This window comes from Gobio gobio, assembly GCF_949357685.1.
Source record: "Gobio gobio genome assembly, chromosome: 25".
Lineage (NCBI taxonomy): Eukaryota > Metazoa > Chordata > Actinopteri > Cypriniformes > Gobionidae > Gobio > Gobio gobio.
Genome location: NC_137121.1, coordinates 20463754 through 20489538, shown reverse-complemented (window position 1 = coordinate 20489538; position 25785 = coordinate 20463754). Strand labels below are relative to the sequence as shown.

Below are 25785 nucleotides of genomic sequence, written 5' to 3'. Positions count from 1 at the left end.
ATTTCTTAAATGTATAGATTAATGAGTGTATATTTATACAGTATATACATAATAATTATACGCAGTACATATATATATAATTTGATAAATATATTCTATTAAAATATACTAAAATATTGTCAAATGTTTTTCTATTTTTCTGCATTAGAATTCCGTTGTTTGGTCCATATCCAAGGTAAGACTATCATTAAATACTATGTACTACAGTTGTTGTTTTTAAATTAGTTTAGTTACTCTAATATATATCTGAATACTGTATGTTTGTGATTTAGTCTGCTGAAGAAGATCGAGAGAGAGACCTGGAGAGAAAGTGGCATTTCCCACATCGCTACTGTCACACGGCTAATGGAAAGATTACTAGATTACAGGTAAAGCAGACACACAGATGCGTCCATACACATAATGCATACAGCATACAGTACAAACACAATCGAGTTTCATGCATGAAGGTCAGTGATGTTCTGCATCTCTTCACAGGGACTGCATGAAGATCGGAGAGGTTGATGGGAAAACGATGGGATGTACAGTCAACCTTCTGGTTAGCTTGGATATTACTGATATTTTGTTATGCATTTTCATTTGTGTCATGTTCTTTACTTGAGATCAGAGAACCTATTTTATCATTAATAAATAACAGGTAAAATGTGTCATATTTTTCATAGTTGTTTGGTATTTATTGAGATGACCTTCAGAAATAAAATGATTTTCTGGTCACTTTGTCCTGTTCTTTTCAGAACTTCTACAAAACTGAGTTGAATAAAGAAGAAATGTACATCCGTTATATTCACAAGCTCTATGAGCTGCACCTGAAGGCACAAAATTACACCGGTAATAATCGCTCCATATATTTGGGTTGATCTGTATCATTTTCATTTGACAGTATGCTTGATTATGTTTTTTTTTGTACTGTAGCCTACCTCTGATCAAAGTCATTTCTGCACCAATTCATTTTAAATATATAAATAATTAATGATTCATTTTTAAAATATAATTTTCTAATAGTAATAATATTTTCTAATATAAATTATTATTATTTTTATTTTCATTTTTTTATGATCTGCGTAACTGTTGTATAATAATAATAGTATTGTATTTATAATTATAATTATATTTATATTATAAATTATTATTATATTTTTTTGTTGTTGATACTTTATTGATCCTTTACAGGAAATTACATACAATTTATATAAAATGTGTTGAATAATAATAATCATTCATAATAAAAATAACTTTTTTAAAATTTAAAATTTTTTAAGATAACTTACACAGATAATAATTTATAATAATTTGTTTATTTTATTTTTTACGATGTGTTACTGTTTTGCATAATAATAATATTTTGAAAAAATATAGTATTTTTATTTTAAATTGTTGTGTGATCTGTGTAACTGTGTGTTGCAGAATAGTAGTAATAATTTGTGTATATTTTTTAATTTTAATTGTTTTTTTTATCTGTGTAACTTGCAGAATAATAATAATGTATTTTTTTTTTATAAAAATTTGAATTATTTTGATCCGTGTAATTGTGTTGCATAATAATAACAACAACAACAACAATAATAATATTCTATTATAAATGATTGTGTTACATAATAATAACAACAACAATAATAATAATATTCTATTATAAATGATTGTGTTGCATAATCATAATAATCACAATTTATATTATAAATCCTTTTTAAATGTATTTTTATGATCTGTCTAACTGTGTGTTGCATAATAATAATAATAATAATGTATGTATATAATTGTATATATCCATATAATTGAATTTAATTGTCAGTTTTTAATGATATGTGTAACTGTTGCAGAGGCATCGTACACCCTCCTGCTGTACGACGAGCTGTTGGAGTGGACTGAAAGGCCTCTCAGAGAGTTTCTCACGTACCCCATGCAGAGCGAGTGGCAGAGGAAGGAATGCCTCCATCTCACCATCATACACAATTTTGACCGAGGGAAAGTGAGTTAATTTTTCATTTTAGTCATTCATGTCAAATAATGCTTAATGTAAAAGGATCTGGCCAGCTAATTAAAAAAGCCGTTCACACTGACAGATATTTGCAGTGACAGTGTGACTAGAAATCCTTTATTTTCAATCACAATTGTCTGATGATCAGCTACTGTAACTTATGGGTTGTTCTTTTCTACCTACATACTGCCATCTTGTGGCTGAAACTTACAGCTGCAATTACTCACCACTTTGATAAGAGCAGGGGTCTTTGTTTATGACTAAACATATACTTTAATGTATGAAGTATTATTCTTATTTAAAAACAGAACTCTTCCTTCCAGTGCTGGGAAAACTGCATCATACTGTGTCGAGAACTGGCCAATCAGTACGAAACGTATTATGACTACAGAAACCTCAGCAAAATGAGGGTGAGTATCCATTTGTGTATGTATGTATGTATGTATGTAATAATTTTTGTTTATGTTTTATTTATTTATGTTTATTTTTGCACAGCCTAATCTGCAATTCAAACATCCGCTTTTTGTTTTGCAGCGGCTTTAAATACAGCACTTATTTGAAATAGATTGAGCTGTTATTACAGTATGTTCATTATACTTATGGCCAATTGTTATCCTAATGAGGCGTTTGGCTTTAACTGTTAAACAGAATCAACAAAAAACAAATGGGGAAGTTCAGTTACACAGTCGATTGCTTCACAGATTGTGACAGTAATTTGTCATATTAACAGCTGTTTGTTACATTGTGCTCAATGGACTGTTTTATTTGCGTTCTTGATAGATGATGGAAGCCTCTTTTTATGACAAAATAATGAACCAGCAACGTCTCGAGCCGGAGTTCTTCAGAGTCGGATTCTACGGCAAGAAGTTCCCCTTCTTTTTAAGGGTACAGCTCTTCAAGCATTTTTATATTATATTTATATATACATATGTATTATTTATACTATATGTATTATTTATATTATTATGTAGGTTTATTATTTTAGTAAAAAAAAAATCAGATATTGTTGTCATTATAATATAATATAATATAATATAATATAATAAAGGTTGTTAGATATTTTACAGATAGTGTTGTCTTATTCATAAATTGTTTAAAAAAAATAAAAAATTAAGCAATAGTTCACCCAAAAATTAATTCTTGACAGTACCTGGTCACATTGTTGTATGATTAAAATTATTCAAAAATGTCTATCTTATATACTGTATATATATATATATATATATATATATATATATTTATATATATACATACTGGTTTATTATCTTTAGTAAATATTTTACATATATTATTATTAATTGTTTTATTATTAATTGTTTTACATATATTATTAGTAATTGGGATTTAAAGCAATAGTTCACCCAAAAATGTATTGCTCACAATGTTGTATAATTACATTTATTAAAAAACATTTTTTATATATATTTATGGAATAAGTACAGTAATGCAGGTTTTGAATGATATGAGGGTGAGCAGCTCTTTCATTTTGGGGTGAACTATCCCTTTTAATGTTAAAATGTTGTAATCTTTATCCTGTAATTCGACATCATGTCCTCTAGGGGGCACTTTTCTCCCAGATCTCACTTTAACTCGTCTGTAATTTGCAACATTTTCCTTTTACTGAGCTATTCTGTTTCCCAAATGCTATTCTCTGTATTTTCACACCAGATGTCTTTAATGACAATGGAGGGGAATGAGAACGAGAATAAATTAGGATTGATTTATGACAGATTCATTCTATCCACATTCAGTCCCTCATAGTCTGTATTGTCTAGTTTCTTGCATTTTCCTCATTATTTGTGTCTGTGTGTGTTGCCGCCGAGCAGAATAAAGAGTTTGTGTGTCGAGGGAACGATTACGAGCGTCTTGAGGCCTTTCAGCAGCGGATGCTCGGCGAGTTTCCTCACGCCATCGCAATGCAGCACGCCAACATGCCCGACCAGACCATCCACCAAGCAGACGCGCAGTGTATCCTTAAACACATTTTTGTTGATTTTAATAAAGTATAGCTGTTTATGAATGTAATTTGATGCTTGTTGTAGGAGACCTTCAAAACTAAATTAGGAACCTTTAAAATAGCATAATGGGGCACTTTAAAACGTATATATTTTCATAATTTTTTTCTTTATGAAAATCACATTTTGTTCCTTTTGTTTAAATATTCTAAACAATATACTCTATAGTCTATATCCAATATATAGATTATTGTTTTAACTTTGTCCCAGATTTTCAGTCTTAAAATATGTAACCGTGCTGTACATTCTTTGCACACCACTGCCTCTATTTCTGAAAACGTTGGTCCTGTAATTAATTGGATTTTTTTATTCAGAACGGTACAAGTTTACATTTAATTTCTTGAGATTGCCAAAGTGCTCCACACGGGTTCATAGATGAGGGCTGGTGTGAGGATAAGGGCAATTAAAGAGTGGAGAAGTGCTAATAGGGCAGCTGTTAGATGTGTGAGCTGTTGGTCTGCAGCCAGCTGAATGGTTTCTAATCAGATGTGTGTCTGAACTGAGTTGATGCTGCTCCATGACCTCTTCTCTTCGCAGTTGCTAATGATCTGATAGTTGATTGTATCTGTGGCGTGAGTTCACGAGTAGATCAAACTTCTTTCAGAGGAAAGTAGTATTGCTTGATTACGTTTTAGGAGACAAATGAGAGAATGAGATTACTGCAGTCATTACTGAAGACTGAATGTGCTTTGTAAGTCCCTTAACTGGTCGTGATTCAGATCTGCAGATCTATGCTGTTAGTCCTGTCCCTGAAAACCAGGACGTCCTGCAGAGAGACGGAGTGCCCAACAACATCAAGAGCTTCTACAAAGTCAACCATATTTGGAGGTTTCGCTATGACAGGCCTTTTCACAAGGGCACCAAAGACAAAGAGAACGAGTTTAAGGTGTTGTAGACTATCTATCTATCTATCTATCTATCTATCTATCTATCTATCTATCTATCTATCTATCTATCTATCTATCTATCTATCTATCTATCTATCTATCTGTCTGTCTGTCTGTCTGTCTGTCTGTCTGTCTGTCTGTCTGTCTGTCTGTCTGTCTGTCTGTCTGTCTGTCTGTCTGTCTGTCTGTCTGTCTGTCTGTCTGTCTGTCTGTCTGTCTGTCTTTTCATCCATCTGTCTGTCTTTTCGTCTGTCTATGTCTGTCTGTCTCTGTTTTTCCGTCTGTCTGTCTGTCTGTCTGTCTGTCTGTCTGTCTGTCTGTCTCTATCTATCTGTCTGTCTTTTCGTCCGTCTATGTCTGTCTGTCTCTGTTTTTCTATCTATCTATCTATCTATCTATCTATCTATCTATCTATCTATCTATCTATCTATCTATCTATCTATCTATCTATCTATCTATCTATCTATCTATCTATCTATCTATCTATCTATCTATCTATCTATCTATCTATCTATCTATCTATCTATCTATCTATCTATCTATCTATCTATCTATCTATCTATCTATCTATCTATCTGTCTTTTCGTCTCTGTCTGTCGGCCTATATCTGTCTATCCATCCTTCCGTCCGTTAATGTCTATCTTTCTGTCTGTCTTTTCGTCCGCCTATGTCTATCCGTCTTTACGTCTGTCTGTCTCTATCTGTTTGTCTGATTCTTTTCATCTATCTTTCTATCAATCCACCCGTCCGTCCATCTTGTCTGTCTATACGTCTGTCTATCCTGTCCTGTCATTTTTTTGATGTTGCTAAAGTCTTGGACACCAAGATGAATCTGAAACCTTTACATTTCTGAAAGTCAGTTTTATGATGTTGATGTTATTTGTGTTGTGCTGTAGAGCCTGTGGGTTGAACGGACGACACTGACCCTCGCTCAGAGTTTACCTGGCATTTCACGCTGGTTTGAGGTTGAAAAAAGGGAATTGGTGAGTCATTACTTTTAAAAAAAGCAAACATTTTACAAGACACTTGTAGACCTCAGCCCTTGATAAATCATGAACATGGCCAAATTACGTATAAGGCAAGGTTTTGCCTAGCACTTCGACACGGTCATGAATGTAAAGCAACTGCTCCTAAGATGGCACGTCCATCATCAAAACAATCATTTAAACATAAGCAGAGAAATCATAACCTCAGTGTGCTTTCAATATAGGTGGAGATGAGTCCCTTGGAGAACGCCAGCGAGGTGATCGAAAATAAGACGCTGCAGTTGAGAACGCTGATCGCTCAGTGTCAGATGAGGCAGATGCTGAACATCAACCCTCTCACCATGTGCCTGAACGGAGTCATCGATGCCGCGGTCAATGGAGGGCTGGCTCGATACCAGGAGGTACAGGACTGGATGGAGAGCAGGGTCTTTCTGGTTCTAGTAGATTAGAGTTGGACTTTGGGTTGGAAAAAAAGTTTGAAAATGTCGAAAAGAATGGGGGAAAATAAAGTGGCCCATTGTGCAAAGCTGATAAGACCTACAGTATCCACACAGGCTCAAAGCTTGTCGCTTACAAGCTAGAGTTTCAACTACTACAGCAATGCTACCCTTAGGAAAAAACTAGGTTTAGCGACATTATAAGCTGCTAATAAAAAGTAGCCACATTCCTGCTTATTTTATCATTTATTATTATTTTATATTTTTATTTAGAACAGAACCATATTTACAAGATGTAATAATTTATATTCTAAAACATACTGATAAACAGTCACTGTTGTTTGCTACCCAATACTGATTGAATACATATGCAAATGATTATTTTGTTCAATTGCTATTACAGAAAAAAAGTAACAAATTTGAGACAATGGTGTGATGACTCCAGTTTCACCTTGTTCCTTTTAGCACGACGAAAGAGACGTTTCTAGCTGTTGTTTTCAGCAAAACCCTCAAAAAGAGCATTCGCTGGATGTTTAATGACTACCCCACATCCTCACACTTCATAGGACTGTTTGCTGCATGTATCTCTGACAGTTGCCAAGCAACAGCATGTTGAGCACTGGCCTTTTGTGAGCGTGAGCTTCAACTAACTCTATTAAAAGGGAAGAGCTAACTGCAGGGGTCCTCCTGAATCCCAGCATGCACCTCACTGCACAGATGATGAGTTTACCACAGAGCACAGGGCTGGAGTTCTATGAAAGCTGGATCAAAATGTCACTTACACATGACAATTAGCATGATGGATTAAGCGAGAGTCGTGTAAACGTTCGCAGCGTTATTGTAATGTTGCGTAAGGGTTTCTGAGAAATGAGTAGGAGTGCAGGTTAGTTTACAGCAGAGCAATGGCTGTGAGACATGCAGTGAATTTCAATGTGTGGGTTTATTTATTAACTCGACTTTTCTTTTAAAAAAAGAGCCTGAATACAAATGATGGACGCATCTCTTTATATACTTTCTCTCGCAGGCATTCTTTGCGAAAGATTACATCGCAAATCATCCAGAGGACGGAGAGAAAATTACTCGTCTTAGGGAACTGATGTTTGAACAGGTACAAAACCAATAGTTATTCGGGTCAGTGATGTGACACTCTGCTTGTCTGCTAATTTATTCAAAAAATATATTACAGTTTTTCTCCATTGGTTTGGCTCATTTCTTGAAACAGAAATTACATTCTCAAAACAACATGGATAAATCTCCAAACCACTTGGCAATTGTTCACAACAGAATAGCATTTCTCATTAATTTCATCAAATTGCAAATGTCTATGTACATGTCTCAATGTCTCAGTACATCTTTGCAAATGATTAAGTACAGGTAGCCTACATTTAGCACAGTTTGCAAGTGATTAGATCTTTTTGATCTAAACTGATTGTTTGATTCTCAGTCTAATGGTCGTTCGCTCCAAAACGTATCAGCGTCATTTCATTGTATAAGTCATCACATGCACAATAGTCTGTACAATTGTCAAAATTAGTCAAGAACATAATACCATGAATACCATATATGAATCCCTTGAAACATTTGCTAAATGTATTACAGCAATTGACAGTCAGGTGAAACTAGACTAATGAAGGAGGACTTTCACACATCTCAGATGACCAATCAAACAGTATGTTTACAGTTGCTGTCCATGACTGTGAATGCTGCCAAACATATGTAAAGAGCTTGACCATGCAGAACCAGTACAATTTCTGAACATGGAGGCACCTGGCCAAGTAAATGAACAAGGGCAACTGCCTGCTCGAGGAAGAGGAAGAAAGGGGAAGAGAGGGGTGGGAAGGGGGTAGAGAGGGGTAGAAAGGGGAAGAGAGGGGAAGGGGAAGAGAGGGGAAGGGGAAGAGAGGGGTAGAGAGGGTAAGGGGAAGAGAGGGGAAGGGGAAGAGAGGGGAAGAGAGGGGTAGAGAGGGGAAGGGGAAGAGAGGGGTAGAGAGGGGTAGAGAGGGGAAGAGAGGGTAGAGAGGGGAAGAGAGGGGAAGGGGAAGAGAGGGGTAGAGAGGGGAAGGGGAAGAGAGGGGTAGAGAGGGGAAGAGAGGGGAAGGGGAAGAGAGGGGTAGAGAGAGGAAGGGGAAGAGAGGGGTAGAGAGGGGAAGGGGTAGAGAGGGGTAGCGAGGGGAAGGGGAAGAGAGGGTAGAGAGGGGAAGGGGAAGAGAGGGGTAGAGAGGGGAAGGGGAAGAGAGGGGAAGGGGAAGAGAGGGGTAGAGAGGGGAAGAGAGGGGAAGGGGAAGAGAGGGGTAGAGAGGGGAAGGGGAAGAGAGGGGTAGAGAGGGGAAGGGGAAGAGAGGGGTAGAGAGGGGAAGGGGAAGAGAGGGGTAGAGAGGGGAAGGGGTAGAGAGGGGAAGGGGAAGAGAGGGGAAGGGGAAGAGAGGGGTAGAGAGAGGAAGGGGAAGAGAGGGGTAGAGAGGGGAAGGGGAAGAGAGGGGTAGAGAGGGGAAGGGGTAGAGAGGGGAAGGGGAAGAGAGGGGAAGGGGAAGAGAGGGGTAGCGAGGGGAAGGGGTAGAGAGGGGTAGCGAGGGGAAGGGGAAGAGAGGGGTAGAGAGGGGAAGAGAGGGGAAGGGGAAGAGAGGGGTAGAGAGGGGAAGGGGAAGAGAGGGGTAGAGAGGGGTAGAGAGGGAGAGGGGAAGGGGAAGAGAGGGGTAGAGAGGGGAAGGGGAAGAGAGGGGTAGAGAGAGGAAGGGGAAGAGAGGGGTAGAGAGGGGAAGGGGAAGAGAGGGGAAGGGGAAGAGAGGGGTAGCGAGGGGAAGGGGTAGAGAGGGGTAGCGAGGGGAAGGGGAAGAGAGGGGTAGAGAGAGGAAGGGGTAGAGAGGGGAAGGGGAAGAGAGGGGTAGAGAGGGGAAGGGGAAGAGAGGGGAAGGGGAAGAGAGGGGTAGCGAGGGGAAGGGGTAGAGAGGGGTAGCGAGGGGAAGGGGAAGAGAGGGGTAGAGAGGGGAAGAGAGGGGAAGGGGAAGAGAGGGGTAGAGAGGGGAAGGGGAAGAGAGGGGTAGAGAGGGGTAGAGAGGGAGAGGGGAAGGGGAAGGGGAAGAGAGGGGTAGAGAGGGGAAGGGGAAGAGAGGGGTAGAGAGAGGAAGGGGAAGAGAGGGGAAGGGGAAGAGAGGGGTAGAGAGGGGAAGGGGAAGAGAGGGGTAGAGAGGGGAAGGGGAAGAGAGGGGAAGGGGAAGAGAGGGGTAGAGAGAGGAAGGGGAAGAGAGGGGAAGGGGAAGAGAGGGGTAGAGAGAGGAAGGGGAAGAGAGGGGTAGCGAGGGGTAGAGAGGGGTAGAGAGGGGTAGAGAGGGGAAGGGGAAGAGAGGGGTAGAGAGAGGAAGGGGAAGAGAGGGGTAGCGAGGGGAAGGGGTAGAGAGGGGTAGCGAGGGGAAGGGGAAGAGAGGGGAAGGGGAAGAGAGGGGTAGAGAGGGGAAGGGGAAGAGAGGGGTAGAGAGGGGAAGGGGAAGAGAGGGGAAGGGGAAGAGAGGGGAAGAGAGGGGAAGGGGAAGAGAGGGGTAGAGAGAGGAAGGGGAAGAGAGGGGTAGCGAGGGGAAGGGGAAGAGAGGGGTAGAGAGAGGAAGGGGAAGAGAGGGGTAGAGAGGGGAAGGGGAAGAGAGGGGTAGAGAGGGGAAGAGAGGGGAAGGGGAAGAGAGGGGTAGAGAGGGGAAGGGGAAGAGAGGGGAAGAGAGGGGTAGAGAGGGGAAGGGGAAGAGAGGGGTAGAGAGGGGGAGGGGAAGAGAGGGGTAGAGAGGGGAAGGGGAAGAGAGGGGTAGAGAGAGGAAGGGGAAGAGAGGGGTAGAGAGAGGAAGGGGAAGAGAGGGGAAGAGAGGGGAAGGGGAAGAGAGGGGTAGAGAGGGGAAGAGAGGGGTAGGAAGAAGTATACCTGAAGTAGGATGTGGCCAAAGAAGACGGGGACCAAATTTATCAGATGCGATTCTACTGAGTACCCATGGGCCCAACCTTAGCAGATATACAAAAAACAAACCTTTGAAAATGCATGAATGAATCTAATTATTTTATAAATGTGGAGAGAAATACATATTTTCATCAATATGCAGTACTGGTCTTGTGTGTACTGTTTGGTCAATATATTCATATACTTTACTCTAACAATATCTCTGAAAAAAAATCAAACCCAGATTATATCATTAGAAAAGTAGAAATTTTACAATATTACTAGTGTTTACAGTAAGATTGAGAACAGCAGCGTGTGGATGGCCAGGAGGGTGAGGACGGTAATTTTCATTGTTTTTTTGTGTGTTATATTACAGTATATTATGCTGTATACATTTTCTTTTTACTCTGATGTATGGAAGTTACTTTATGTGTGTGAATGATAATGGTTACATTTTCCTTGGCAGTATGAGTGAAATGTGTGATGTCAAACCTTGGAGGCTACTCTTACCCTAAAATCCTATTTCTTTTTTTTTTTTTCAGTTTTATACACAATTGTATTCTGTTAGCTAGACAAAAATGAAGGACTGGGCTAAGACTGAAAGGTGGACATGAGGGATATTTCAATGGTCCTATGCCATAGTGACAAAACATCTAAACATTTTGACTTGCAGTGCTTACACAATGCCAAAGGGACGAAGCATTTTGGGGGCACTGACTGTTTAAATGAGAAGGAAATTTAGTTTTGACACATGAGTGAACTGTTTTGGGAGAGGTATGAGCTTTTGCAGGTGAACCATGGTGTTGTGCCGAACCATCCACGTTATTTTGGCAAAAGCACCAAGAGTGTTGAGAATGTCCGGTCTGTTTCAAGAAATGAGCCAAAGCAATGAGAAGGATCTTTATGAGAAGGACTATTTATATGGGAAAGGAATTTAGTTCTGAAGCATGAGTGAACAGTTTTGGTAGAGATATTAGCTTTTGCAAGTGAGTTATAGTGTTGTGCTGAACTGTAAGACTGTTTTGCCAAATGATCTTACAATTTTGAGAATGTAATTTCTGTTTCAAGAAATGAGCCAAACCAATGGAGAAAAACTGTAAAAATCCAATTCATACCTACAATGACTTGAATACATTTGAAGAAGCAACTCATCAAAAATGATAAATATGATATAATGATATTTATGCATTAACAATTCATTATATTTGTAAAGAAAAATTACTTTTTATTTAAAAAATGTAAATAATAAATAATATTTTACTTTTTACTTGATGGTTATGACACCTTTTTAAACTCATTAAATGTAAAAACTGTTTTTTTAACCATATAAAAATCAGCATTCATACAAAGAGTACATTTCTTTAAATAGTGCATGAAAATGTTACTTTGTTCTAAGAATATTAAAATACTCTCTCTGATTTGTTTACAGGCCCATATTCTAGAATTTGGTTTAGCCGTGCACGAGAAGTTCGTCCCGCAGGATATGAAGCCGTTACATAAAAAGCTTGTTGACCAGTTTCATGTAATGCGCTCCAGTCTGGGAATTCAGGTATGTATACTTTTTGTACATATAGATACATATTCACAGGTCTTTAAAGCTGAATTGTGTCCATTTCTTATGTTAAAATGCACATTTTATCTTAATATGCAACTGTAAGTAATCCATTTGTAGCTTGATTTCCCTGCAAAGTTTAACACTGTTATGTTTTTTTTTTAATGTAATTGTTTGTTTGAAAATCCCGACCAGTCTGACATAGCAACACTGGCTCAACCAATGTTTAATCTGACCAATAGCAGAGTTTTTTGATAAACCTGTTTGAAAAGTTACCGTATTGTTCTGAATCTAAGACGACCCTCCTTTTTCAAGATGTACCTTTTGGAAAAAGACTTTTTGAAGACCAAATCTTGAATTTTATAATGAAAATAATTTTTATTTGAAAATAATTTTCATACTGCATATTTTAATTTTGTATTGAAAGTATGGTAAATGCTGGTAAAATGGACCAACGATCACATTTAAAAATAAACACTTTTTGGCATACCATAAAAATAACCTTAGCCCATCTGAATTCTATAACAATTAGGTCTTTTTGTGCTCGCAATCTTATAACATTACACTCTTGACGCACCGTATTCCCTGGCACACTCGTTTTACGTGTATTTAGCGCCACCTCTTGTTGTAGGTGTATTATTGACATGTAAAAGTCTAGACCCTCAATATTAGACAAACCTGTTTTTTTTTTTCAGATGTATTTCTAAGAAAAAAACATCGGGCCTTATCATAGGGCGTTGCTATTTTGAGGCAACTGAAATCGACTGTGCCATTGACCAACAAAAACCTGGTCTAAAGTCAATAGCGCAGTATTTTTTTGTGTTATTTAAAGGCACGTTAGTAATGTGCGCCTATAGACATGCGCCTAAACATCTTTTAATTATAAAAAAAATAAAGGACTCCTCTCTGGAGAAGCGTTCAGTCTTTCCGCTTGCAAATTCTGCGTAAATAGTGAATCCGCCATGGTGCAAGCGCAACTGGCTTTTAAAGGGAATGGGAGATGAGACTCTGATTGGTTTATTGCACGTTACGCCCAAAACACATCCATGACTAATAGAGATTAGGTACGACTCTTTCCGAACATGCGACTGGTACGCAGACTGTTTTTTGGATTCTGACACGCCCTAAGTGCACCTGCGCAATGCGCTTCATGCGCTCAGATCGTTAAAATAGGGCCCATCGTCTTATATTCAGAACAATACAGTATTTTTGCAGTTGGCGCTGTATTGAAACACTTCACCTTTAAGAAATGGTGCTATTCATTTAAAACAATGAACCAAGTCCTAAAACTGTTTTATATTTTGTCATCCAGCCACAAGAGTTTCCTGCTTATGTGCGAGTTAGTCCGCTGCATTTTGCCAATGGCAGTCCGCGCACATGTAGGACCCCCGTACCTAATGCCATCAGCCCAGAGGGAGGCCGAATCGTGGCGAGACGCAGGTATGTGTCACCTTAACCGCAAGGGTTTTTCTGTGGATTTTTGTGATACAAGATAAAATGCTTTTAGGCCAGAGATGAAAAGTTTTGTAAAGTTTTGAAAAGTTGAACTCAATTCAAATCACAGCCAAGGAGATGCTGTTTAGGAAATCTTATGTTTTGCATCAGGTTTGACAGATTGGCAACGAGAACACACCCACACACTTGCTAAATTTATCCTGAGTCTTTCTCTTGTGTTTTTCAATTCCCTTTCAGTCCTCTCAGCTATCCTGCCGTCAACCGATACTCCTCATCCTCGCTGTCATCACAGGCCTCAAACGAAGTGAGCAACATCACCGGCCAATCAGAGAGCTCGGATGAGGTCTTCAACATGCAAGTGAGTCATATTATTGGTATTACAATTTGAAAATTACATATATACAGTATGAGTAATATCACTTGAGTAGGATTGCGATATGGATCTAAATCAGCACGACTGTGATTTACCCGAGTGCAGTAGGTATGGCACGACTATTATATTGCGTTTATATAACCGTTTGACGGCACAAGTGTGTAAATAAATAAGAAACAAAAAACGAGTGTCTTAAAAAACCCTCTTGGTGCATAACTACTTCCTTCCGCCACGGATTCAGATCTCAAGTTGACAGTTTAACAGTTGTGCCCACGCCTCCATTACTAATTCTAAAGCGTCACTTTATAACTAGTAACGAAGGAACGCTCTAGGAGTTGCTTTATTGAAGTTAAAGGATTTTATATGTAAAAGTATTAGGGGTGAATTCAGGTCGATTGGGACAATTTTTCCAAGTCATCTCAATAGCAAAAAAGTGTCACAATCACCATGAATTCACCCCTATGTAAAAACTATCCAAAAATACCAAATGCTGTTATTAAATACTACTATTATTTATATAAAATATTATTTATTGAACAATAATCAGGGGTGCACATACGTTTTTCAGTCTGGAGATTCGGCTTGGTGCTCAGACAGCACATACAGTAGTGTGACCCATTAAATATAACCTATAAAAAAATTATAATTATAGCATTAATGCACTTTATTTAGTTCGTTTTTTTTTTTAATAAAATAATAAACAAAATAATAAATAAAGCGTGATTAATACTATTATATTTTAAAATAACACAAAATGGTATTAAATAAAAATACTAATATTTTATATTACACTTAAAAATACAATGCTAATATTTACTTTTTTTATATATGAATTGTCAACATCTTCAAACCTAAAATCAGCAAGCTTTTATTTTGGTAGGTTGTAAGTAAGTACAGTAACTGCCTGCTTTAGCACTAATTTATTTAAGTCTATTTAAGCAGATATATTTGTCTATATTCATCATTCAAAAAGGGAAAGCAAAACTAAAACTGCAGGTAAACAAACAATAAACAAAGCAGCGTTTTGAATATCAATCACACATGTTCTTTATTCCACTCCGCTCATGTTATATGAAAATATTTGCACCGTGTTGCTCAGTTAAAATGATGTAAAATTATAACACTAACACTTCACTTGCTCGCTTTCATCACTTTTGCTCTTATTCTCGTGCACTGACTGAACAGCCAATCAGAGTTCTCTCTCTCATCGACGGCCCGACGCTTGGTGTGTCCCTGGCTTTAAAGTTATTAAAAAAATATAAAGTTATGAAACTTTGCCCTCAGCCAAAACTATTTGCTTTGGAACAAATAATAGATTAATGCCAGCAAAGATTGCCAGTTAGATATACTCAAAACAAATCATATCTCATGTTTAACAATTATAGAGACATCAGAGCCAGTAGCAATTTCTAGAAGAACTGGCTGAGGTAATGCTGTTCTCGGCGGGTACAAATGTTTAAATAGGCACTATCTTTATAAATAAACCACATATATTTGATGTTTGAACTAATACATTCTTGCCTTTAAAACTCTTAACACTACATTCTGTGACACAACAACAGTAGTATTTGTAAAATTATAGTGGGTTCAATCCTCCGCCATTGACATGCTGTGAGAAAATGCTGCAAGCGGAGTGATTCAAATGATGAAACGGTTCCTGTGGTGATACTGGTAGAATATCGCATGGCTGGAAAGACCTCTTAACCAATCAGATTCGAGGACCAGAAGTACCTGTTGTATAAATATACTTATTAATACTAATATGAATGTGTACAATGACTTATAGATAATAAGGTTAACTAAATCTCTATCTTTTTTTCTAGCCCAGTCCATCTACCTCAAGTCTCAGCTCAAATCACTCTGGCTCACACAATGTGAACAGCTCTGCACCCTCCAGCAACAGAGGTGAGTGAATTCGATAGACTATAAACAATACGGCACTCGAAAGCAAGCAGTACTTACCATGCCTCGCAACATAATTGGCATCATTTTGCAGCATTGCCTCATTTCCTCTGTTATTTTGTATCCTTTCGACGCGCGCACTACGTGTCTTTATTCCTCTTCATTAGCTTCTCCACTGCCGTCTGACAAGCACAAGCACTCCAGAGAGAACGCCTGCCTCTCTCCGCGGGACAGACTCTGCAGCGGCATTTTCCCCAGCCCGCTGGACCACACGCAGGTCAGTGCAGTTGTACCCGCAGTAAAAGTTTAAAGACACGTTTAACAATTACAAGCCAAACACAATATTCAGTGGGAAATCATGGAGTGCGGGGCTTCATTTTTATCCATCAAGATTTGATTGTTGTGATTTTTATTATTTTAAATTCTCAAAAACTTGATACAAGCCATATCTAGAGACCATAAAATTTTTAAAATAAAAAAAACGTAAAGGTGGACTTGTAATTTAAGTCTTTAAGTGACCACCCAGAACATCTTAGCATACACATAGCAACATCCCAGAAGCCACACATGATATGTAAGTATTATAGTGGACATTTGCCCGACTCATATATACAGTGAGGAAAATAAGTATTTGAACACCCTGCTATTTTGCAAGTTCTCCCTCTTAGAAATCATGGAGGGGTCTGAAATTGTCATCGTAGGTGCATGTCCACTGTGAGAGACAAAAATCCAGAAATCACAATGTATGATTTTTTAACTATTTATTTGTATGATACAGCTGCATATAAGTATTTGAACACCTGAGAAAATCAATGTTAATATTTGGTACAGTAGCCTTTGTTTGCAATTACAAAGGTCAAACGTTTCCTGTAGTTTTTCACCAGGTTTGCACTGCAGGAGGGATTTTGGCCCACTCCTCCACACAGATCTTCACTAGATCAGTCAGGTTTCTGGCCTGTCGCTGAGAAACACGGAGTTTGAGCTCCCTCCAAAGATTCTCTATTGGGTTTAGGTCTGGAGACTGGCTAGGCCACGCCAGAACCATGATATGCTTCTTACAGAGCCACTCCTTGGTTATCCTGGCTGTGCTTCGGGTCATTGTCATGTTGGAAGACCCAGCCTCGACCCATCTTCAATGCTCTAACTGAGGGAAGGAGGTTGTTCCCCAAAATCTTGCAATACATGGCCCCGGTCATCCTCTCCTTAATACAGTGCAGTCGCCCTGTCCCATGTGCAGAAAAACACCCAAAGCATGATGCTACCACCCCTATGCTTCACAGTAGGGATGGTGTTCTTGGGATGGTACTCATCATTCTTCTTCCTCCAAACACGTTTAGTGGAATTATGACCAAAAAGTTCTATTTTGGTCTCATCTGACCACATGACTTTCTCCCATGACTCCTCTGGATCATCCAAATGGTCATTGGCAAACTTAAGATGGGCCTGGACATGTGCTGGTTTAAGCAGGGGAACCTTGCGTGCCATGTATGATTTCAAACCATGACGTCTTAGTGTATTACCAACAGTAACCTTGGAAACGGTGGTCCCAGCTCTTTTTTAGGTCATTGACCAGCTCCTCCTGTGTAGTTCTGGGCTGATTTCTCACCTTTCTTAGGATCATTGAGACCCCACGAGGTGAGATCTCGCATGGAGCCCCAGTCCGAGGGAGATTGACAGTCATGTTTAGCTTCTTCCATTTTCTAATGATTGCTCCATCAGTGGACCTTTTTTCACCAAGCTGCTTGGCAATTTCCCCGTAGCCCTTTCCAGCCTTGTGGAGGTGTGCAATTTTGAATTTACTAGCTGATAGACAGGTGTTCAAATACTTATTTGCAGCTGTATCATACAAATAAATAGTTAAAAAATCATACATTGTGATTTTTTAGATTATGTCTCTCACAGTGGACATGCACCTACGATGACAATTTCAGAACCCTCCATGATTTCTAAGTGGGAGAACTTGCAAAATAGCAGGGTGTTCAAATACTTATTTTCCTCACTCTCTCTCTCTCTCTCTCTCTCTCTCTCTCTCTCTCTCTCTCTCTCTCTCTCTCTCTCTATATATATATATATATATATATATATATATATATATATATATATATGAACTAGAAACATTTAGATCAATTTAATACATCCTTGCTGAATAATAGTATTACTTTTGAATGGTAGTACTGTATATATTTATTCTTAACATTATATATTATGTATTACTTTTATATATATTTTTACTATTACTTATATTTTATATATACTTATGTATTATTACACATTACTTTTTCTGTTCACATTACATCAGTAGAAAAGAAAATAAGAAAAATGAAATTTAATTAAATATTGAAAATATTAATTAATAATTACTATATGCAATTATATAATGTAAAAAATATATATAAATGTATATTATATTGTCATATTATTATATATAATTTATTTAAAATATAGAATTTTTGGTATGTAAATGGTCTAAATAATACATTTAAACTAAATATATTGAGTTTTTTTTAAATGTATTGAAAATGGTAATTATTAATTAATATTTTAAAACTTTATTAATAATGCATTATATACTGTAAAAATAATATAGATGTATATTATATTATTCAAGTATTATATATAAGTATTAAAAAATAATAAATGCATTCTTAAATGTATTAAATTGTACAAATTCTTTAAAGTACTGTGCACTGACGAATCCGTTACATTTATTATTAAAGTCCATTTTTCTTTCATGCTGTCTTTAAAAGTCCAGCTCACAGCGTTCAGTAAATGTCCAGAGAGAAAGTCAGTATAGAAGGTGTAGCGGATTCACTATGATTTATATCTTTTATTTCTTTTGCAGAGGATGATTCCGTTCCAAATACCAGTGGATTCATCATTACCACGGTGTGAAGCCAATCTCCCCACACCTGAGACAGGTATTGAAGCTTTCTGCTGTGAGAGATAATACACCCGTTACACTTGAATCGGTTATGTACAGCTCAATGACATGTCCTTTTGTTCCTGTGTGTGTGTGTTGAATAGGATCTCTGTGCAAAAACGTAAGGTCACTGTCTCCCATGCCAACTGCCCGCTCCCCTCAGAAGGTGATTCCTTTATGCTCAATTCACTCCATGATGAGGAGGCATGATATTGGAAAAAATGACATTGCGATATTCATCTTTTCTGTGATATACTGTATATTGCGACATAAAGAAATGTTCACCAGATGACTTGAATAGCTATATTTGGAATAGTGCTGTCAAATTGATTAATCGCGATTAATCGCATCCAAAATGTGTATAATTATTATGTATTTATAAATACACACTCATTCAAGTATATATTTAAGAGATATTTGAATGTATATACTGTGTGTGTATATATATATTGATATCATTTATATTATGTATAAAAATATAAAAAAAAAATCTTAAATATATACATGCATGTGTTTGTATTTATATATACATAATAATTATACACAGTACACACATATATTATGTAAACATGAACTTTTATTTTGGGTGTGATTAATCGCGATTAATCGATTTCACAGCACAAATTCGGAAAGAATTAATCATTCTAGAATCTAGAAGCGTTTTTCATTTTGGTTATTTGTTTACTCTTTACAAGAACTAACTCAGTTTACAAAAATATCTCTACACTTGAGTTTTCAAAGGCACATTCCCACTGTTTTTGACAAATTTACCATAAAACAATAATAATAGGGATTTTTATTGTGATTATTATTAAATAATATATTAAACAAAATAAGAAATATATTGCAACATTGTAACAGTTGTACTATAAAATAAGAAATCGAGTATTTCATAAAAATGTGTAAATTTATTTCAATACATTTATTTTATAGTACAACTGTAAAATTACTATACTAAAATGTTCACATTTTTATTTTGAATAAAAAAAATGGAGTTAAACCGATACATCAGTCATACAGTGCTTAAGAGTGCATTAGTGCCAGTCCCCTTTTATTTTTATTTTATTCATTAGTTTTTCCCATAGGGATTTTAAAAAAGTCTTCGTTAAAGGGATAGTTCACCTAAAAACTAAATGTATGTTTATCTGCTTACCCCCAGGGCATCCAAGATGTAGGTGTCTTTTTCTTCAGTAGAACACAATTGAAGATTTTTAACTCCAACCGTTGCAGTGTGATAGTCATATAATGCATGTCAATGTGGATATTTTAGAGTATGAGAGCAATGAGAGTAAAAACACATAGACATACAATGTCTTAAGACACGAAACGATCGTTTTCTGCGAGAAACCCAAAAGTATTTATGTTATTATTTTATCTCTTATCAGACGAATGTCATCTAGTATTCCCAGCGCCATAACTTCCGGCGAATAAGGTCAAAATACTGGCGTGGTCAAAGATATATAAACATAGATGCCTCATTCGACCGATACGCGCAGGCACTAATGAGGAATCTATGTATATATCTATGATTGCGCCGGTATTTTGCATGCATTTTGACCTTATTCGCCGGAAGTGATGGGGCGGCTGATGCAGAGCCATAGAAAAAAATGAAATGCATTTTTAAATATGGATATTTTTCTTACTCGAAAGGAATCGATTCGCTTCAGAAGGCCTTTATTAACAGCCCGGAGCCGCATGGAGCACATTATTTGACGGACAGATGCATTTTTTATGGACTCCAAAAACTGCTATTATAATGCTTGGATTAGCCAGAACATTTTTATGTAACTCCGATTATATTCGTCTGAAAGAAGAATGTCATATACACCTAGGATGAAGTAAATCATGGGTTAATTTTCATTTTTGGGTGAACTATCCCTTTAAAGAGTTAAAAGCCATTGGAATTATTTAATTTCATGGGGAAAGGCAGAGCTTAAGAGCTTTTTTGTCGCGTGTTGCTTTTTCTGACTGTGATTGGTGTAATTTTCTGAACACCAGGAATTCTGCTGTTAAACACAATTATTTTTAAAATAAGCTGAAATAATGCAGACTGACGGCTTCCGAAGAAGCAAAAACCATGGATAAACAACATCGTAGCTCACAGTAGGTCTGTCTTTAAAGGTTTATAGGTTATCATTCAAAATCCAATTTTCCAGGAGAAAATGAATGGAGCTTTTACTTCCGAAACCCAACTGTTGCACTCTATCGTGGCTGCAGTGTGTCACATGACAAGCTTGACATGGAACTAACACATTCTAAAATAATGGTCGCTTTAAAAAACTCACGCCAGGGGCTCAGCTAGAATATTTTAAACGTGCGTGTGTGAAAGGGTTAATGTATTTTGTGCTTGTTTTTTCTCTGCAGTCAATGGTGCCGCCCCTCACGCCCTCCCCGACCGATGGCTTGCCAATGGGGAGCCTGGCATCTCACTCTCCTGCCCGCTCTGGCAGCTACAGCAGCGGTATCTCGTCCCTCAGCCGCTGCAGCGTCTCTGAAACGTGTGGGATCGACCTCCCGCCACCCGACCCTCCTCTGCCCCCCGCCGTTCCCATGGACATGCCCATTCGCCGGGGCAGCAAGACTCCTCCACCCTACAGCGTCTACGAACGGAACAATCCCCGGCGAGCGACGCCACTGCCTCACAGTCTATCAGTGCCGCCCAGTACTGACAACCCCAGCCTGAACCCAAAACCCCAACTGAACCGCACACAGCGAATTAATTCAGAACCCCGGCACCGGCCCGCCCCCAGGAAGGTCTCTCAGCTGTAGTCTGTCTGCGGTAACTGGAAACTAGGACTAAGTTGCTTTTTTTTTGCAGTTGTTTGCTGTAAAATTACTGTAGGTTATGTATCATAATTGGGAATGTTTTCAAATGCAAGGTGCATTGATGTGAAGGATTGGGAGTGGCATATTCATAAATAAATCTTTCAAATCTGACATAAGACATAAATCAAGAAATGCCAAATAAAAAAATAATAATAAATGCATCAAAGTCCAATGCAAAATTTTTATTTAGAAGTTATTTATTTATTGACACATTTCATGCTTTATTTATACTATTTATAAATAAAGAAAATGATATACTATCTTTTAAATAAGTGTCAATAAATAAATAAATGTTATATATATATATTATTTTACCTAAATAGGTCCATTGGTCTTCTATGTATTCATTGACATACACACATTTTATGATTTATTGACGTTTTTACTAAAGATTTATTTATTATATCTCACTCTTAGTCCTCCATACATTTTGGTTTTTAATTATTTAGTGATTTGTATTCTATAATCGAAATGAAAGTAAATCGGAATGCACCCATGATGAATGTTTTCCTTTTTTCTTTTTTTTTTTCTTTTGTTCATTGATATTAAATAGATCATCTTAATTTCATTTTACAGCTGCGTGATTTAGTGACTATTTTGTGGGAGTCTGAAGTGCAGCTCAGAAACGCTCTTCACCGATGAACTGAACTGGACACAGTCCGTCTGATATGCAGTTACAGCTGGAAATGATGGAAAAGCCATGAAGAGATTATGTACGCTTTGAAATGGCATGTAATTTACAGCAAAATCTGAAGATCTGGCAGGTCCATATCCCATTTAGAGCGCTCCGAAACATATTGCTAGCAAGGTATTTTTGATAGAAGTACAAAATCAGTGTTGTACAGCTTTTCTTTCCACAGTACGGCAGTCTTTTTTTTTTTGGTCTTACACAAACCGAGGCGTGCAGCTAGACCTGCATCCCGTTTGAACCGCTTTGTACTTTCCGGAATGGCTAAAAGGTGCTACATATTTCTTAGTGTTTGGTTTTTTTCTAATGTAGCCTCGTATCTACCGAAACTGCCTGACCGTTTAAATGTGCCATGTGATGAAATTGTGTGGTCTCCGAGTTTTGTGCCAAAGATGCAAACAGTATTAACTTCTTTGTCAGTGAGAGTAGTTAGGAAAGCTTAACTGAAGTTAGCGTGACTGCTAGTGCTCAACAATGTGCTTCTTAAACCGTGTGCAGAGGCGTAGATCAAGACTGCATGGGGCATGAGCAGTACAAAGCAATATAACCATTGTAGTTTGCAGAGAGTGATAGAAACAAACATCATCTAGTTCTGAGATGACTTTTCCCAGCAGCCTGATCCCAAATCGGGTTGTGCTGCCGCAGTCTCTTCCGAACAATATTGGCTAGATCAAATCTGTTCTCCTTTAAATGTTAAATCCGACACTTTTAACTTTTCACATTAAGGTCAGAAATTCAATTTGGACTTTAGGTCATAGATGATAAACACAAAGTTTAGGAAATGCTGTGTGGAATTGATTTTCTTTTCTATTGGTTTTCCTTTTCTATTGTTTTTGAAAAAAAAATCACATTTTAATTAAAAAATTCATCAAATCATTCAAAGAAATAATTTTGGTAACATTTTATCATGGAAAATGGATTCAAAACATCAAAACTTTCATCTTGCTTACAAAGCCAGCAAATGTTAAATGAAACAGCTGGGTTTTAGACATTTAAGAAGTTGCATTTCAAAGAAAAGAGAAAAGTTGAAAGCAACAAACAGCTTTTTCACTGCCAGCTTGAAATCCCACAATTCTTTGAATAAATAATGGATAATTTGATGTGTTTAGTTGTTGAAATACAACTTTAAAAAGCAAACATTTTATTTTATCGCATTTTTGTAGATAAATACAAAGTGCTGTATTTTTTGGCAACCTAAAAGAATCAAACTAACGTCAATGACAAAATTCTTACAGATGGGCACCGATTCGTTTGTTCCCTATTTTATTAACGGCTTTGCGGCAATGTTCTCATATTCCCATGTTACGAGAGTTGCTCATTTCAGGCAATCATGTTTTGTAATTTCGATGGATTGCCAATGGTCAAGTCGTAGGACTTACAACTCTAGTTGCGCTCGTAATTCTCCTCTCCTTTCACTCTCCTTTTTATGGATTATACTCTTTTTGTTCAATTTTTTGAACTTGTAAAGTTGTACTTTATATCATACAATGGAATGAAAGTATTCCATATAGCCTGTGTTACAGATTTTGTACAAAAGGTGTTTATATGAAAATGTAACCAGTTCATAGCTTTGAATGTTGCAACTAAAGTTTTTATTTGTAAATGTTGAATATTAACCATCAAACAAATAAAGGTTGATTGATGTAAAGTGTGAGTTTTTATATATTATTGCTTCTCTTGAGATGGATTCAATACAGGGACTGCAGACGAGAGATTCCGCTTCTTCTGGTCATGCGTATGTGTGGTAACGCGGCGCTGGTTATCATGATACTTTATATGAAAGTTACGTTATAATGCTACTCTGTGTGTTCACTCAGAGGTTACTATGAGACACTTGTGGCACACTGCAGTAAGTTAGATCGATATTAGGCATGGTCAAACATGGTACTCACGGTAAATCAAGAAAACCAGATTTAAACAATAAGACTACTGTGTTGAGCTATATAACAATGAGTTTTCTGTCGATATATGTATCCAAACAGTTGCTCACCTGTCTAATAAAACACATAAATCGTCTGTGTTTCTACAATATAAAACCAGAAATTGACGGTAACACGGGTCCGTGTCCTGGTTAAAATTGCTTATTTCTCTGGATTTAAACATTCTTGGAAACATTTGGGAAAATGTATACAAGGACAATACATGTACAGTAGCCTATGGTGTATCTTGTAAATGTTATGGTACAAGAAATGGTAATCATTTGGCGACTGCAAACGAGGCTGTGGAGAGATTTGTACAATGGATTGTAATGTTTTCACTTCACTGATATAGCCTATTTGTTGTATAACTTTTCAAATAAATCTTTAGTAACAAAAAAACTTTAAAATACATTGTGGAAATTACACGTGACGTAACCTTTTGATTATGTCTACCTCACATCCTCGTTTTCTTATGCTAAAATTAAAGATGAACGTAGTAATGCATAGGACTTTTTATGAGGGCTTTTCCTCATATATATATATATATATGTGTGTGTGTGTGTGTGTGTGTGTGTGTGTGTGTGTGTGTGTGTGTGTGTGTGTGTGTGTGTGTGTGTGTGTGTGTATATGTATATTTATATTGTGTAATTTTCTTGTCAGCGCACGCTAATAATATGTGAATCAGACATGGAGGGCTTTAGGACCCGGGAACCAACAAGCGTGCAGCGTGGTGTCGTACTGAACGGAGCGACGTACAGCACATACATAAAGACATTAGGTGAGTGTGTTGTCACACTTCTGAAACCATTGATACTCGGCATTCAGACCTTACCAGTGTTAACGGGTTTATGCTTCACTTTAGCTTATGTTTTATTATTGTATCCATCCATTATGAAGTTCATCACACGCCCGTTGTTTGCTCTTGTTTATGGTAACGTTAGTAGCGGCGTGTCCCGTCTGTCAATCCAACGTGGTCTCATACACGCTAAACTACAAGTGGGTTTACTCATATAGTGTGTTAGTGCCTCGATTTTTAACTTGGTAGTACACAACAAAATGAAACGAGGGATGTAAGGCAAAACGTCGACATTTGCTAATGTTGCAATGTTGTTTGAAATCTGTCAGAGCTCACAGGCTGTCTCAACCTGTAATTCTTTTGTAAACTTGGAATAACAGAAGTACTACAAAAATGTGCTGTGTACTAACTAAATACACAGAATACTATATCCCACAATGCAGTGCACTTGAATCGACTTGACCTTCCATTTCCCTGATTCACAAAATAACCTTTATAGTTTTATCAAACACAATTTAATAAGTTAATACATATTAGATTGTGAAATAATAGTTTTTATATTCGGAACATAACTGGAAGCCACTTGCTAAACAAATATGCTTTGTAAAAAGGTCATGTGAAGGTGATGTATAATAACATTTAAATAGTTTGTTATGGTTACATTATTTATATATGTATATATATATATCAGTGTGTTAGTAATCCATCCTAATTGTAGATGTCATATTTGACAGTGACCTGATGTAAAGGTGAACCACAGTTTATGACTTTCGCCGCTGGTTACTTCGAGATTTTCCTATGAGTTTTTCGATTTACGAGTGAAATAAAGCCTATGGTAAACGTAACTTAACAATACTTTGACGTTTTGTTCTATAAAGTAAATTACATATGTTACCCATAGCGAAAACATGAATTTTAAGGCAATTATATTCATTTTTGTAAACGTACATTTTAGTAAGTAACTAGATAAGAACTTTGGGGTGTAATTAACAAAAAAAATATTGTAAAGATATGTTTAGCAAAGGCTTTATTATACTCATAGATTTGTGGTTGTGGTTTGCTTTTGGTCGATCTCATGTGAGTAAACACATCATCAGAAAGGAGAAGAGATGACGCTGCAAGATTAAAGATTACAAGGGCA

At 37.2% G+C, this 25785-nt stretch overlaps 2 protein-coding genes across 2 annotated transcripts in view; both read left to right on the top strand.

Moving 5' to 3' along the window:
- The window catches only part of dock4a (dedicator of cytokinesis 4a), a 67931-nt gene extending 46498 nt beyond the window's left edge, over positions 1-21433 (top strand). The window contains exons 32-51 of the mRNA XM_079808963.1: positions 149-175; positions 273-368; positions 478-538; positions 735-828; positions 1818-1966; positions 2299-2385; positions 2756-2860; positions 3802-3943; positions 4710-4876; positions 5774-5860; positions 6088-6264; positions 7325-7408; positions 11643-11762; positions 13078-13205; positions 13458-13578; positions 15417-15498; positions 15663-15772; positions 18338-18413; positions 18520-18581; positions 20780-21433. Of these exons, the coding sequence (XP_079665089.1) occupies positions 149-175; positions 273-368; positions 478-538; positions 735-828; positions 1818-1966; positions 2299-2385; positions 2756-2860; positions 3802-3943; positions 4710-4876; positions 5774-5860; positions 6088-6264; positions 7325-7408; positions 11643-11762; positions 13078-13205; positions 13458-13578; positions 15417-15498; positions 15663-15772; positions 18338-18413; positions 18520-18581; positions 20780-21184 (2380 nt within the window). The 3' untranslated portion in view covers positions 21185-21433. The remainder of the gene's footprint in view (positions 1-148; positions 176-272; positions 369-477; positions 539-734; positions 829-1817; positions 1967-2298; positions 2386-2755; positions 2861-3801; positions 3944-4709; positions 4877-5773; positions 5861-6087; positions 6265-7324; positions 7409-11642; positions 11763-13077; positions 13206-13457; positions 13579-15416; positions 15499-15662; positions 15773-18337; positions 18414-18519; positions 18582-20779) is intronic.
- A 3139-nt stretch (positions 21434-24572) lies between these two features.
- The window catches only part of immp2l (inner mitochondrial membrane peptidase subunit 2), a 112252-nt gene continuing 111039 nt past the window's right edge, over positions 24573-25785 (top strand). The window contains exon 1 of the mRNA XM_079809891.1: positions 24573-24626. The gene's annotated coding sequence lies outside the window, so the exon portion shown is untranslated. The remainder of the gene's footprint in view (positions 24627-25785) is intronic.